Below are 15,522 nucleotides of genomic sequence, written 5' to 3' on the forward strand. Positions count from 1 at the left end.
GTTGATTTGAAAGGGCATTCTTCTTGTTGCTCCTGATGGGATTCTAAGTAATAAATCTGACTTGTGAGAAAGACTTTGTTCTAACTTTTCACTTAATATCAGAAGTTACTGCTACCTTAATTCCTTCTGTGCTGTACAGACCACAGCCATTTCAGTTACCACTCTCAAAACCCCGGTGGGGCAGACTGGGGAAACGTCTTATTCCCGTTTTAGGGGTGAGGAAACAGAGGCTCCAGGACTTGCCCACCATTCAGTGAGAGAGCCAGGATGAGCTCTTCTGTCTGATTCCTTCTTTTCTCAAGCTGCCATGTTGCTTCTGGCTGAGCTTCTGGAACCCCTTTCAGGTCCCATGTCGACACCGAACCACATGCCTTGCTGGAGAAAGAGAACTTGACACATTCTTCCTTTACTAACCTACAATCGTACTTTCCAAAGATAATAACTGGTGAAGTTTTAGGATCTTTGTGAAATTATAAAACATAGGTATAGAAAATGGGGGGAGGGGGAGTTCATTCTAGAAAATTATAAATATTAGAAAAGTGTGAATTAACAGAAGAAAGAATTGGCGGGAGGGTATAGCTCAGTGGTAGAGTGTGTGCTTAGTTAGCATGCATGAGGTCCTGGGTTCAATCCCCAATACCTCCATTAAAAATGAGCAAACAAACAAACTTAATTACCTCCCCCCCTCCGTTAAAAAAAAAAGAAAGAAAGAAAAATTAGCCATAATCCCACTACCCAGAAGCAATCACTGTTAATATTTTGGATTGCCCTCCTTACTTTTTAAATGGTTTTTAGAGATTTTTCAAGTTGAGTTATAATTACCATACAATAAAATGTATAGATCTAAAATGTTTAGTTCAAAGAGTTTTAACAGTTATATGTACCTATGTAACCACCACTCAAAGCAAGATACGGAACATTTCTATCTCCCATCTCAAAATTTCCTTGGGCCTCCTTTTCAGGTAACTCCAAGCCTCCCCTGGGCTAAGCAACTATTTCAAATTTCTGTCACTATGGATTAATTTTGATTACTCTTGGAATTTATTTTAAAAAGAATCATACGGTATTGTGTTTGGGTTCTTTCACTTAACATGTTTTTGGAATTCATCCTTGATGTGTGCATATCAGGAGTTCATTTATTTTTAATGTTCAGTAGTATTTCATTGTATGGATATACAACATTGACCTGTTCTCCTGTTGGTAGACATTTGGGTTGTTCCCAGTTTGTGACTATTGTGAAAAAAAAGCCTGCTATGAACATTTCGGTAAACAATTTCTTGTAAGCATATGTTTTCATTTCTCTTAAGTAAATATCTTAAGAGTAGAATTGTCGGTTCTTAGGACAGATACGTTAAAATTTGTAGGAACAATCAAACAGTTCTCCAAAGTAGATGTACCATTTTATACTCTACCAGAATTATATGACTGTTCCAGTTACTCCACATCCTTGTCAACACTTAGTGCTGTCAGTGTTTTTTATTTTAGCCATTCTAGATAATATAAGATGATATTACATTGTAATATGAATTCATCTGGTTGACCCCTTTTGTGTGCTTCGTGACCATTCAGATACCTTCTGTTTGAGGTGGATATTTAAATCTCTTGCCCATTTTCTAATTGGGTTGTTTGCCTTTTTACTGTAGATTTGTAGGAATTCTTTTAAGTATTCTGGATACACATCCTTTGTCAGGTATATGTGCTGCAAATACATTTTTTTGATTCTGGGGAAATATATTCATTTTATCAGTGATGTCTAGTGAGCAGATGTTTTTAATGTTGATGATGTCCTGTTTGTTTATTTTTTTCTGTTATGGTTAGTGGCATTTTTTTTTCTGTCCAAAAAATCTTTGCCAGCCCTAAGATTGTAATGATTTTTCTGTTTTCTTCTAGAAGGTTTATAATTTTCGCTTTTACATTTAAGTCATGACCCATTTCAAATTAATTTTATATATGGAATAACATAGGAGTCAAGGTTTAGTTTTTTCCATATGGATATCTACTTGTTCCAACAGCATTTGTTAAAAAGACTTTACTTACTGACTTGACTTGGCACTTTTGTCAAAAATAAATTGACCATGTATGTCTAGGTCTATTTCTGGACCCTTCTGTTCCACTCATTTTTATACCTGTTCTTCTGCCAATATCACACTTTCTTATTTCTGTGACTTTATAAAGTCTTAAAATCAGGTAGCATCCAAATTGTTTTTCTTTTTCAGATTGTTTGGCTATTCTAGATCCTTTGTATTCCACAAAAATTTTAGAATCATCTTGTCTGTTTTTCATTTAGACTGGTTTTGTATTTTTTACTGTAGAAGTCTTATATGTCATGTTTATTTTTTTCTAAATATTTTATATTATTGTTTTTATAAGTGGAATTGTTCTTTAAATTTCATTTTCAAATTGTTCGCTGCCTCTATATAGGCATATAATTGTTTCACATTGACCTTGTATCCTGCAACCTTTCAAAATTAACTTATTCTGATAGTTATTTTAATATATATTCCACAGGGATTTTTTAATGTACACAATCATGTTGGCATGCTATTAACAACAGTTTATTTCTTTTCCAATCTTTATTTCTTTTTCTTGCCTTATTGCACTGGCTAGCCCTCAGGTATATTGTTAAATAGAAATGGGAAGAGTGGATATCCTTGCCTTGTTTCCAGTATTAGAGAGGGAAGTGCAGTGTTTCCCTTTGAAGGATGATTCTTAGATTGTCCATACAAGTCTTTTTTCAGGTTGAGGAATTTCCCTTCCATTTCCTGTTTGCTAAGAATTTGTATCATGAATAGATGTTGAGTATTTTCAGATGCTCTTTCCATATCTTTTAAAATTGTCGTATGATTTTTGCCCTTTATCTTGTTAATACTTTGAATGACATTGATTGGTTTTTGAATGCTTAATCAGATTTGCATTCCTAGGAGAAATCTCACTTGTCATGATGTATTACCCTCTTTAGGTGTTGTTTGATTTGAGTATTTGTTAAGTATTTTTGTATCTTTGTTTATGAGGGTTTATTAGACTGTAATTTTCTCTTTTTTGTATCTTTGTCTAATTTTGGTATCAAGATTATGCTGACCTCATAAAACTAGTTAGGAAGTTTCTCTTCTGTTACTTTGTGACAGGTGTATAGTATTTTTCCTTAAATTATTAGTTGAGTTTACCAGTGAAGACATCTGGACATAATTTTTTTTGTGGAATGGTTTTTGATTATGAACTCAATTTCTTTAATAGATACGGCACAGCTTAGGTTTTCTATTTTCTTGTATCACTTTTACTAATTTGTGTTTTCCAAGGATTATTCTATTTTATTTATGTTGTCAGATTCATCAACATAAAATTATTAGCTCGAAATAGTCCCTTATAATTTTAGTATCCATAGGCTCTAGAGTTACGTTCCTTTAGAAATTACTGACACTGGTTATTAGTTTTTCCTCTCTTTTTTCCTTACTAGGGTGTTTTACCAATTAATTCTTTCTAAGTACCAACTTTTAACTTCATTAATTTTTCTGTACTGTTTTTGTTCTATTTTTAAAATTTATTTATACTCTTGTTCCTATGACTTCTTCTACTTATTTTGGATTAAGTAGTTATTCTTTGGATTCATCAGGTTTGGGGACTTAATATGTTATTCTCCCACCTTAAGATGGGAACTTAAGTTCTTGATTTTATGTTTCTTCTTTTCTAAAAAAAAGTGTTTAAAGCTGTAAGTTTTCCTTTAATTTCTGTTTAACATCATCCCACATACTTTGATATGTTGTCTTTTCACTGCCATCTATTACAAAATATTTTCTAATTTTTCTCGTGCTTTCTTCTTTAACCCACGAATTATTTGGAACTTCTTTGATAATTGTTGAGGCATGTTTTATGGCCTGGCATATGGTCTGTCTTGGTGAATGTTCCAAGTGTACTTGAATGAGTGTCATGTTCCATTAACATTATTTTAGGTTACATTGGTTCATGGTTTTGCCCAAATCTTATGTATCTTTACTGATTGGTTTTGTTTGTTTGTTTGTTTGTTTTTGGCCTACTTTTTCTTTCAGCCACCAAGAGTGGTACAACTGTGGTTGCAGATTTGTTTATTTCTCCATTTAATTATATCAGTTTTTGCTTCACATATTTTGAAGCTCTTTTGATAGGTATATACCCATTTAGGATTGTTATGTCTTCTTAATGAATTGCCTCTTTTATCATTATGGAATATTTCTCTTCAGTTCTAGTAATAATGTCTTGTTTTTGTTTGTTTATTTTGTCCAATATTAATATAGGCACTCTTATTTCTTATACTTGGTATTAGCCATTTAATGCCAACTTAAAAATTTTGTCTTATGTTTCTTATAAATAGCATATCACTGTGTCTTGCTTTTTTCCATTCTGACAACCCCTGCCTTTTAATCTAATTAATGACACAAGGGTGGGGGAGTCTGTCTCCCATCTTGATGTTTATTTCCTGTTTGTCCTGCTTTTTCTGTGTCCATCTGTTCTGCTTTTCTGTTGCTTCTTGCATCAACTGTGTATTTTTCAGTCTTTGCTGATATTTTAGCATCCCGTTTTATCTTCTTATTGACTTTTTTCTTACACTTCTTTGTGTTATTTTTTGTCACTGTTCCGGAGTAAGATGGCAAACTATAGTCCACATGCCAGTCTGGCCACATGTTTTTATAAAGTTTTATTGGAACACAGCCATGCCTATTAATTTACATATTGCCTCTGGCTGCTTTGCATTTCATTGGCAGATTTGGGTAGTAGTGACAGAGACCATGTGGCCCACAAAACTGAAACTATTTACTGTCTGTTCCTTTACAGAAAAGTTTGCTGATCCCTGCTGTAGAGCTACACTGTCCAGTACGGTAGCTACTAACCACCCACACACGGCTAATGAGCACTTCAGATGTGGCTAGTCCAAACTGAGATGTGTTGTAAATTTAAAACACACATGTGATTTTGAAGACTTGAGTACATGTTGAAATTATAACATTTTGGATATATTTGGCTAAATAAAAATATTATTAAAATTAATTTCACTTGTTTCTTTTCACCTTTTTTTAATGGTGGCTCCTAGAAAATTTAAAATTGCATATCTGGTCCACAGCATATTTCTGTTGGCCAAGCTCTGCTCTAGAGATTATAATATGCCTCTTTCATGTATCACAGTCTGTCTCTAAGTGAAAATTATACTACTTCATGAACAATGTAAGATTTTTACCTAGCGTATATTTCTATCTACCCACCTCCATCCTTTGTGATCCTTTGTCTCATGTATTACTTTTACATTCTGTGAACTTGATACATTGTTGCTTTTGTTCCTTTTCTTTTTCTTTAAACAGTTAATACTTGTAAAGAAAATAGGGGACTAAAATGGCATAAGTATAAACATAAAAATAAACATAAAAATTCAGGCATAATTAGAAAGGTCCAGTTCAGATTGTGTGGGGTCCTTATGTGACTCTTATGACACTTCTCTTGGCTCTGGAGAATTGACTCTGAGATCTTAGGAGACAGCCACAACAGCTGAGCTTCTGAGGTTGACTGTTAGCGGTGCTGACGGGTGGATTTCTTCTGCTGTTTGCAGTGGTGTTGTGGTAGCAGGCTTCTTTTCTTTTCTCTGATAGATTCAGTGTCCAGAACGTTCAAGGAGTTTATAGTCGATAACTGGACAGAAGATAGGGCTTAGGTTCTGGGAAGCTAGACTGGCCATAAAGTGGCTTGAGAAGGGAAGAATGAGATTTGGTTTGGTGTCACGAGATCTGAGTCAAGTACAGGTAGGCATGGCATTGGAAGGATCCTCCTTTACAGTGGGTGCTAAAACACTGAAGATCTCACTAACAGATATTTAGTCCCTGTAAATAAACACTGATGTTTGAAATATTCTTGAAAGACAGATGCTATTACCATTCATATTTAATTAAGAATGTTCTATAATTAAAGAAAATGGTCTTCTAAAGCCACTTTGCCCTTGCAGAGATGTGGTCAGGCGTGTCTATGGGTTATTTGCTCTTTGGCTTATTTCAACAGTTAGGAAAAACCCGTTGGCTATTCTCTTCCTTCTCATCTTTCCTTTCTATGAGACTAAATTTCAGCCTTCCTTGAAAATATAGTAGCTCCTGGGAATTCCTGCTCTTGTTGGAAATGCTGAAGGCTATATCAAAGCTATGGTTTTCAGATTTCATGTAATTTTCATCTCAAGTTAGTGGTTTCTGCAAGTAATTGAATGTGCATTTTATATGAGGATATGGAGGGAAAGCCTTTTAGAGACAAAGAAGAATTCCAGACTGTTCCAGGACCCATTGCTTTGTCAGAGGCTTACCCGTTTATCCATAAGTTGGTCTGTGGAGCAAGTGTTTTCCCTCCTCTGACTAAAAAATGCCTTAGAGACAACAGAAGCCACAGGGTGGAAAGGGAACTGACTTACCGGCAGCTGAACCACAAGGGTTCTAGCTTAAGCGCCGCCGGTACCTTGGGAAAGACTTCATTCACTCCTCCCTTGGGTAAATACCCAGCGAGAGCCCAGTATTTGCCTCTGTTTTCTCATCTCAAGTGAAGCATTGTGTTGGAAAGATTGCTTTAGGTCCCTTCTAGCCCTTAAATTCTAAGTGTTTTTACACCGTGCACAGCGTAGGGCATGAGGAGGACACTGGTCAAAGCTCTGGAGAGAGACCCTTGCATCATCTCCTCAAACAGCGGGTGGTTTCCTCTCAACCCAAGAGTTAGATTTTTGAAAATCACTATAGTTGGCTGATTTTTAGTTAAGGAGTATATAATGAAAGTAAGACTGGGTAAAGCAGTGTCACGAGTGAACCTCTGAAAGTCCTTTGTCACACTGAAATACCAAAGGCAGCACCCCGAATAAAGGAAAGATCGTTGACCTTTCATTGAGTACTGCCTTTCAAATTCCCACCTGCCATCTGTGTACTAGAATTTCTTGGAAGCTCCTTCTCCCCATGATTTCAAGAAGCTGGTTAGACACCACTCGTCAGTAGCAGAAGAAACTTGCGCCCAGCCCTTTTTGGCCTCTATGTCTGGTCCTCTGCTTTCACATTCATTGTTTTCCTGCTTCTGTGACTCGGAGTGGTTGCCTCTCATCTTCAGACCCACCACCACCCGCCAGTCTCAGCGTGAGTCTCCCCAGCACGAGCCCCGCCCCTCCTACCCTGGTGGCCGTTCAGTCCCTGGCAGCAGTTGAGGGGCACACTCAGGAGCTCTGTGTTAACCTTCTCTTGTTTCTTTTTTTTTACTTTTGAGTCCATTGCAGGAATCTCCATTTAGCTTTGACTGCTGCTTCTGTTCCTGGTCTCAGCTGCCTTTTTCTGGGGAAATTTCCAGTTTTTTTTTTTCTTGTTTCCTTCTCGTTCCTATAGCTTAGGAACAGACTTTACATCTGTGTCTCTATGTTAACCAAATGACATTTCTACAATTTGCGAATCCTTAGCTGCTGGAAAGGGCTATAAAAGTTAATCTAATCTAACCACGTCAGAATCTTTCTTGTATTTGGGCAGGTAAATGTTGGCAAATTCACTGTAGATCTTGTGGGTTCAGTATATTTTAGCAGAAACAAAGTGTTTCCTGTGACACTTTTTAAACCATTGGAGTGATAAATGCACATAATTCTTAAAAATTTGTGTGGTACAGGAGAATATAAAGTGAAGGGGGACTTCACTTTATATTCCACACTCCCAGTTCTTTTTCCCAGTGGCTGCTACTCTTACCATGTTCTTTCAGTGGTTTCCACTGTACTTTTAAATAATACCTCTATTTCTTGTCTTAAAAACTTTGAGCAAAACATCTTGATCACTTATAAAAAAGATTAAAAACTTGACACATAGGTATTACCTTCTCTCTCTGTCCCCCTTCTCACTTTGGGTAGTGATGTTAGTTATACTTTTGACTACTTTTTTGTATCTGCACTTTTTTGCTTTCTTGAGAACTTGATTCCAAGAAATGGCAGCAGGTGTACAGTGTCTATAATATGATTGTATAAAGGCAGTATTCTGAAGGAAAAGTTCATAATGGGGCCCACAGAGAAGAAAATATATTCCTGTGACATTCAAGCTTTGCCACCCAAAGGAGAATATTCCAAAGATCTCAGCTTTTTTGTGTGTAGGTTTTTTTTTGAGGGAAATACAATCTTTTCCTTGAGTGACTTTTTTTTTTTTTTTACATATGGGGTATATGGTTAGTAAATTCTTTTAAAATGTCTCTATTTCACCTTCATAATTGATAATGTTGCCAAATATAGACATCTAGATCCAAAATTTTATCCTTTCAGGATTTAAAATACATTGTTCTCACCACTATGATCATTGAGTTACTCTCCTGTTTCCCTTCAAGGAAGGTGCCATGCTTTCTGTGTCTTCGTATCTCTCGTACCTAACCTGATCCAGAGGATGTCCCCAGATGTTTGGTAAATGAATGAATGAATTCTCAAGTGCCAGTTTCCTGAGTGCCTGCTCTGGGCTAGGTCTCCTGTTTCATTTCATGGGACGCTCACAGCAGCACTGTGAGGGAGGTGAGGTCATCCTCATTTCACAGAGGCTCAGGGAGATTAAGCAATTCTTGACAAAGACCTGGGGGTTGATACCAGGTTATCTGCAGAGCCCCGTTCTTTCCACTATCCATCATAGCCCCTATAAATTTTCCCAGGTCTGGAATACAGCCCTGTCCTCAAGGGAAGAAAGTCCTCAAACAGATGGCATCTAGGTACATGGCAAATAGGAGACTATTGTCTTAACTGTAATCACCACACATCTAAGAAAACATCTAAGAGCTTGTGTCTTTTTATTTAAAAGTGATATCCTAGGAAGCAGAGGAGAGGCCCCTTTGATTTTCTGCTTTTAAGAATACCAGAACTTTTCATTATAGAAAAATTTTAAACATATTCAGAAATAGAGACAATAAAGTAATGAACACCTATCTAGCTATCTGTCACGAAGTGTTAACAGTCAGTGTGTGGCCAGTCCTGTTAATTAGTACTCTTTCTCTCTGTCTTTCCTTGAGATAATTTTGAAACAAATCACGGACAGCATAGCACTTCAGTCACGAGTATATATACGTATGTATCTAAAAGAGAAACGTTTTAAAACAAAACTACAATACTACTGCCACATACAAAATTAATAATAACTCTTTAATATCAAATATCCAGTGTTCAGATTTTCAGTTCACAGATTTTTTTTAAAATAATTGTTTTGTTTGACCTCTAGTTCCGAAACAAGTTCACATACTACATTTGGGTGACGTGTCTCATATCTCTCTTGATCTATGAATTCCCTTTCTCTGTGAATTCTCCCCATCCCCACTCCTTTACAGTAGGTTTAAGAAACCAGATTGCTTTGTAGAATTTCTATATTCTGGAACATTCTCTTAAGGCTGTATAACATGTTACCTGACTGCTGTGTTTATAATTAACTGGTAGTTACATCTATAAACTTGATCAGATTCAGGGCTGAACTGAATGGCAAGAGTATTTCATAGACGGTGTTGTATATTTACTTTTGCATCACATTGCGTGGCACAAAAAGTCTACTTTTCTCTCTTTTTATAAGATTGATCAAGTGGGTTAAGATTTTGCTGGCTTGGTTCGTTCATCTAATACAAAGTTCCTGTATCATTTTTCACCTGATGGTCTTTATTAGCCATTAATGATCAATGACTAGATTCATTATTTCATTAAGGGTTGCAAAAAAGTAATATTATAGTTTATTACTTTATTTATCATCCCAAATGCTCTTACTTAAAGTAAAAAATTTCTTCTCATCATCTACTTGGTTATCTGGAGGTATAGTTCATATAGAAAAAGCAAAATGAATTCTTTAATCTCTCCCCTCAACACATTTTTAAAACCAGTTTTCAGAAAAATTAGTTGGTTTCCTAGCACTTCCTAAAGGTGAGCAATGAGGTTTGTTTTGTTTGTTTCAAACATGTTTTATATATATATATATATATAAACATATATATATATCCACACACACACACACTTTAGTACATTATATAGTTCTATTCTTTTTGATGCTCTGATTACCTTATTTCTGACCAGTAGAACTATGAACCATTTCCAGTTGTCTCTTGAGTCTTCTAATACAATCCCAATAGTTTACTAGCTCCTTTGACTTCTGATATTCTTAAGAAGGTATTCCAAGGTCTTGTACATTTCCTATGTTATATTTGGAATCAGTCATTTCTCCAAGGGGCCTGTTCCTTATGATGGCAAATGGTATTTAGAAACCGTTATCTGGGTTCTAAGGGTGTTTACTGATACTGGATTTCTTATTGTTTATAGCCTTTTTTAATGAAAAGAGCTAGCATGGAAGTTTTCCCTTTTCCTTCCCTCCCACCTTCTTTTTTCCCCCCTCCCTTCCTTCATTTTTTGTTTTTAAGATAAATTTATACTGATTTCCAATTCACTTAGACTCCAGGACTTAATTTAACTTCTTTTAATTTTTTTTCTCTTTTTCCTTAGGCTGAAAATTTTGATTCCCAGTAACATTGAAGTATTTATTTGCTTTATCCTACGTTATATAATAGTTTCAGAATAACTATATCAGTATCATTACTAATAATTATTGAAAAGAATTTTTTTTTGGCTGTCATTTTTGTCCTTAAGAGTATATCTGACTAGAGATGGACAGTCAAGTTACCTTATTTTATAGTCAGTTGAAATAATTCCTTTTTGTGTGGTTAAGCTACCAACTCAATAAACATTTAGGTTTGTTTTATTTTTACTTCTAATGGCTGTTTTTTTAAACTTAATTTTGCCTTATAATTATGTAAAACATTTATGTGGTTCCAAAGTGAAATCTACCAAGTTTCTCTCCCTGCCTCCTCGAACTCATTTCCTCCCTCCCTTGTGGTGACCAGTTTTATTAGCTTTTAGTACATCCTTCCATTTTTACAAATACATAAGCAGATATATATATACACATACATACGTATATATACACCCATACATACACATACATACATACGTACACACACACACACACATATATACACACAGACACACACACACACACACACCCTTTTGTTAGATGGTAATGAACCACACATACTTTTCCCTACCTTCCTTTTCTCATATAGCTGTGTATCTTGGAAGTCACTTTTACTCTGCTTCTCTTAAGATGTGATTCTTTACACTGCAGATGGTTTTAGTGTTCTTCAGCCTCCTTAGTAAAACATACTAACCAGCTAAACCTGGGTGTTTAATCCTAGTTCAAATGATCAACCGTGTGGCAAAATTCATGAATGTTATATTAAGTCAGAGGCTTTGTGAAAAATTAATTCATGACCAGTGCTCTAGTTCAGATGAATCATTCCTCTTTTACCTTTGTTCATCCTCTTATCTCTTTCTCTGTCCCCTTCAGCATAAAGGTATAAAGCTCACTGACACACGGCATGCTTTTTAGAATATCTGCAGAACAATGTGAAAAACAAGAGAGAAAGCTCATTTATTAAGCAGATTCTTCATCCCAGCCACTGTGCTTGGTGCTTTACATCATTTAAAAAAAAAAAATCTATCTAACAACTCAGTGAAATCCTTGGTGTATATTCCTGATTTATCTATGAAAAAGTTGAGTCTCAGAGCAGCTAAATAATTTAGCTAAAGTTACACAGGGTTCTAACTTACAGGCATTCTGGATCCATAGCCCAGTGTATTAACTTGCCTCTTAGAAACATGGCACATCTACACCTAAGAGTGCGCGTGTTTGAGAAAGACGCTATCTCAGTTTTAATAAATCATGTTTTCTAAAAAAAAAAAGAAAGCAAGCAAATGAACAAAAAACCTGTGTTAAAAAAGCCTTAAGGTTAATACATCCGAATTTCAAACTTCATTCTTTGAGGAGAGGCTTTAGATACCTAGTCCCACAGATCATCAGTGTAAAACTGTTAGTGTTTTAATTTTTTAAAAAGAAACAAATGACTCTGGGATGTACAAGCCAGTATCAAAAATACTGAGATGCCATCCTTCTGGTATGCTCAGCACTCTTCATCTCCTTAGTAGTGGCCTTTGGTGGATTATTTGGTTGATTTTAAGTAGAGGAACTACAGCAAGTCCAGAGGAAAATGACTCGGTGATGAAAGGAAGGGGAGATGTTGAGTCTGTTCAGCCTGGAAAGGAGGAAGGGAAAGGGCAGTAGGAACTACCGTCAACATTAGGAAATCCCATAATCAGAAGAGCAGTGGTTCTTGATCCTCCCAGAGGGCTGAGGAAGAACCCTGAGGGGGCTTAAGTAGCATCCTTAGTCCCATTTTGCTGATAAGAAAACTCAGAAGTGTCTTGCTGCAGATCACAGAGTTGGTGCTGTCATGAATGCTTTCATGCTTTATAATAGCAGTAATGTTCGAAAATTAATGTTTCCTTTCTGTATCTTCGTGTTATTTATTTGATTAACCATAATTAATAGTAATTATCTCTGTTTCTAATATGTTATGTTGTTCATACTTACCTTCATGTAAGAAAGGATAATTATTTTTGATGATGCTAATGGGGGTTTTTTTGGGGGGGGTGAGGGGTAATTAGATTTATTTATTTAATTTTATTTTGATAGAGGTACCAGGGATTGAACCCAGGACCTTGTGCCTGCTAAGCACGTGTTTTACCACTGAGTTATACCCTCCCCACGATGGTGCTAACAGTTGAAATTGCCCTCAACTCACTTAGATGATAGGGAAGTAAAATGCTATTTTTTCACATGTATGTTAACTAAACAAATTTCCTATTTGAGGTACTCTGATCACGTGCAGTTGGGATTACTCCTGTGGTATTTGTAGTATAGTTTTAGCTGAAATAAAGTACGAAATATGTAAATTCTCTATTTTAATTGCCAGGTGTGGAAATCTGACAGTTCATTTTCTGGCAGTTCTTCTTTGACACTTTATACTTCTTAAAAATTCTGCTAGTACACCACAAGCCAGCATAAGCCACAGTGTGCTTGTGCTTTTGGTGGGAAAACTGGGTGTGAGGCTGGAGAGTGGCTGCTGTGACCCAGAACCAAGTCAGTTGTTGTACTGAAAGGGGCTTGATGTTTAAAGGCTGTCCACGGGTTTGGGGGTGCGTCTTTTGTCTGTTGAAGGGTCTCTGAAGCAAAGATTCTGTTTTGTTCAGCTGCATCACTGGTCATATAGAAGCCAGATGCTTGCCGGAGAGGAGCCATCAGACCCTCCCTTTCGTGCCCCTTTTTCCCAAATGCAAGAGAACCCAAATTGGCTGTGTATTTTCAAATCTCCATTTCCGCAGGAGAGCTAATCATAGAATCTAGTGATGGCTAAATCGATGTTTACTATACAATTCTCCAAATTCTTTTGGGTACTGAAAATTTTCGTAATAAAGATTCTGCAACCCTCATGGTAGCATCTTTCAGAATAAACATCTATAATTGATTTCAGTGGCAACACTTCAATGTAGGTACAAAATAAGAACATTACATTTTACCTTGTTTCCATATAGTACATTAATAACTCAAAAGAATTAATATTTGCTTTATTGATGCTACTTTAGAGCCATGACTATATTCTTTAATTCTTTCGGCTTGAAAAGTGTAAGTTTGGAGGTTTTGATTTGGGTCTTGTCTTTACTTTGTCATCTCATCATTGGTTTGAATAAATATATAATATGAATGTCCATTTAGGATAGCTGAGTTGGTGGATATGATGCCATTAGAATTAGGGTAGCATTGTGCACATGGTCAGGAGCGTTCTTTTTATCCTTTTCTTTCATCCCCGGTTTCTCTCTCTCCATTAGCTCAGACCCTTTGGCTACAGTGGGCATCAGATAAAGGTGAGTGCCAGAGCAGAGAGAGACAGTTGGATCCTTCGAGGAGTAGGAAAGCCCCACCTACCTCTTTACTTCATCATCATTTGTGAAACAGTAGCTTATTTCCAAATTTGAGCCTGTCCAGTTGACATTTTAGGAGTTTATTCCTTCTCAGGTTGGGTGTACTGAGTTTATAAGAAAAATAGAAACAACCAAAATTGACCATTTCCAAAGAAATGAAATGTCTTCAGAAACATGTAGGATTAAAGACACTGATGCTGTAAATTTTGTTTTAAGTAACTGGCTTCGAATTTTTTCTTATGTGTCATTTCCACTTGTAAACGCTACAAACTGTGGAATACAGTAATGTAATTGGAGGCTGAAGACGAGTCTAGGTTGTAGGACATTTTTGAGGAAGTGTAGATATATTCTTTTTTTAATTTACTTTTTATTGAGACATAGTTGATGTACAGTAGCAGATACATTCTTTTAAAGAGGAAGTAGCACCTATAACTGTGTGAGCAAACATGTTACTTGATAAAGCACATATTTGTGGAGCTGGAAGGGACTTGGAGGTGATCTGATCCATCCCCCATGACATTACAAAGGAGAACTGGAGCGTCAGAGAAGCTGTGTCTTATTTAAGGTCACAGAGCCAGTTAGTAAGGCAGCTGAGAGTACCCATTTAACATAACCAGACAAGTAGTGATTTACTGTTGACATAGTGGTTTTACACACGTTAAGTGGCTCTTTGTGAAGTCCTTGGCATTTTTTTTTTCCTTTAAAATATTTTCAATGAAATACGTGAGCATTGTTTTTTAAAGCCAAATAATACCAAAAAATTTTATAATGAAAAGCAGCAGTCCCCTGCCATCCCTATTCTGTCCTCAGGCAACCATTTTTAGCTCTTTCTTTCTATATTTACCCTATTTCTTGAAGTATTCTACTCATTGCCATCTTGATTTTTCTGTTTATCATTGACTTGCAAATATGGTAATCTTGTCCAGTCATTTTTGTGGACCTGTACTATATGCAAAGCAGGAACTGTCTGTGGTTTTTAAATTTTCCCTCAGCTCCCTACGTTGTCTCTGTTTCCTCAGTTTTTTCTCTCCGAATGTTGATCTGTTGTGGTTTTTGTCTCTCAAAGGCTTTCTTCAAATATTTGACTATTTTTGGCCATCCAGTATTCTTTAAGAAAGAACTTAAAAGGGGTGAGAAGTTCTTGGAGGCAGAACTTACTGATGGTTTTTCTTAGAGTGATGAGGTGAGAAGCTGGCTTTGTGATTATATACCTTTTCTGTGACTCTTGTGCTTTTCTTTAGGGCTTGTGCTTTTTGTGGTCTACGTAAGAAATCTTTGCCTAAACTAGGCTCATAAAGATTTTATTTTTTTTATAAGTTTAATAGTTTTTTTTTTGTTTTATGTTTAGGAACATGATCTGTTTTGATTTGACTTTTATATATAAGTGTGAGACATAGGTACAAGTTCTTTTTTGCATGTGGTTGTCCATTTGTTCTAGCACTGTTCTTTTGAGAATGCCGTCCTTTCTCTACTGAATTACCTTGACTCCTTTGTCAAAAACCAGTTGGCCATAGATGTTTGTGGATCCGTTTCTAGGACTCTCTTCTGTTTCGTTGACCTATATGTCTATCCTTACACTAGTACCACACTGTCTTGATTTATACTAAAGTTTTATAGTGAGTCTTGAAATCAGATAGTATATCCTGCAACCTTGTTCATCTTTTCTAAAAAATGCTCATTCCACGTCCTTCACT

General features: G+C 36.1%; 1 protein-coding gene across 6 annotated transcripts in view; it reads left to right on the top strand.

Moving 5' to 3' along the window:
* The window catches only part of PARN (poly(A)-specific ribonuclease), a 148,587-nt gene that overhangs the window by 109,395 nt on the left and 23,670 nt on the right, over positions 1–15,522 (top strand). The window contains exon 23 of one of the 6 annotated variants that reach the window (XM_010961113.3): positions 4,807–5,019. The exons of the other annotated variants lie outside the window; for them this stretch is intronic. Within the exon in view, the coding sequence (XP_010959415.1) occupies positions 4,807–4,819 (13 nt within the window). The 3' untranslated portion in view covers positions 4,820–5,019. Of the gene's footprint in view, positions 1–4,806; positions 5,020–15,522 lie in introns of those variants that run through there. 6 annotated transcript variants of the gene reach the window in all.

The sequence above is a fragment of the Camelus bactrianus genome, chromosome 18, assembly GCF_048773025.1.
Source record: "Camelus bactrianus isolate YW-2024 breed Bactrian camel chromosome 18, ASM4877302v1, whole genome shotgun sequence".
NCBI classification, from domain to species: domain Eukaryota; kingdom Metazoa; phylum Chordata; class Mammalia; order Artiodactyla; family Camelidae; genus Camelus; species Camelus bactrianus.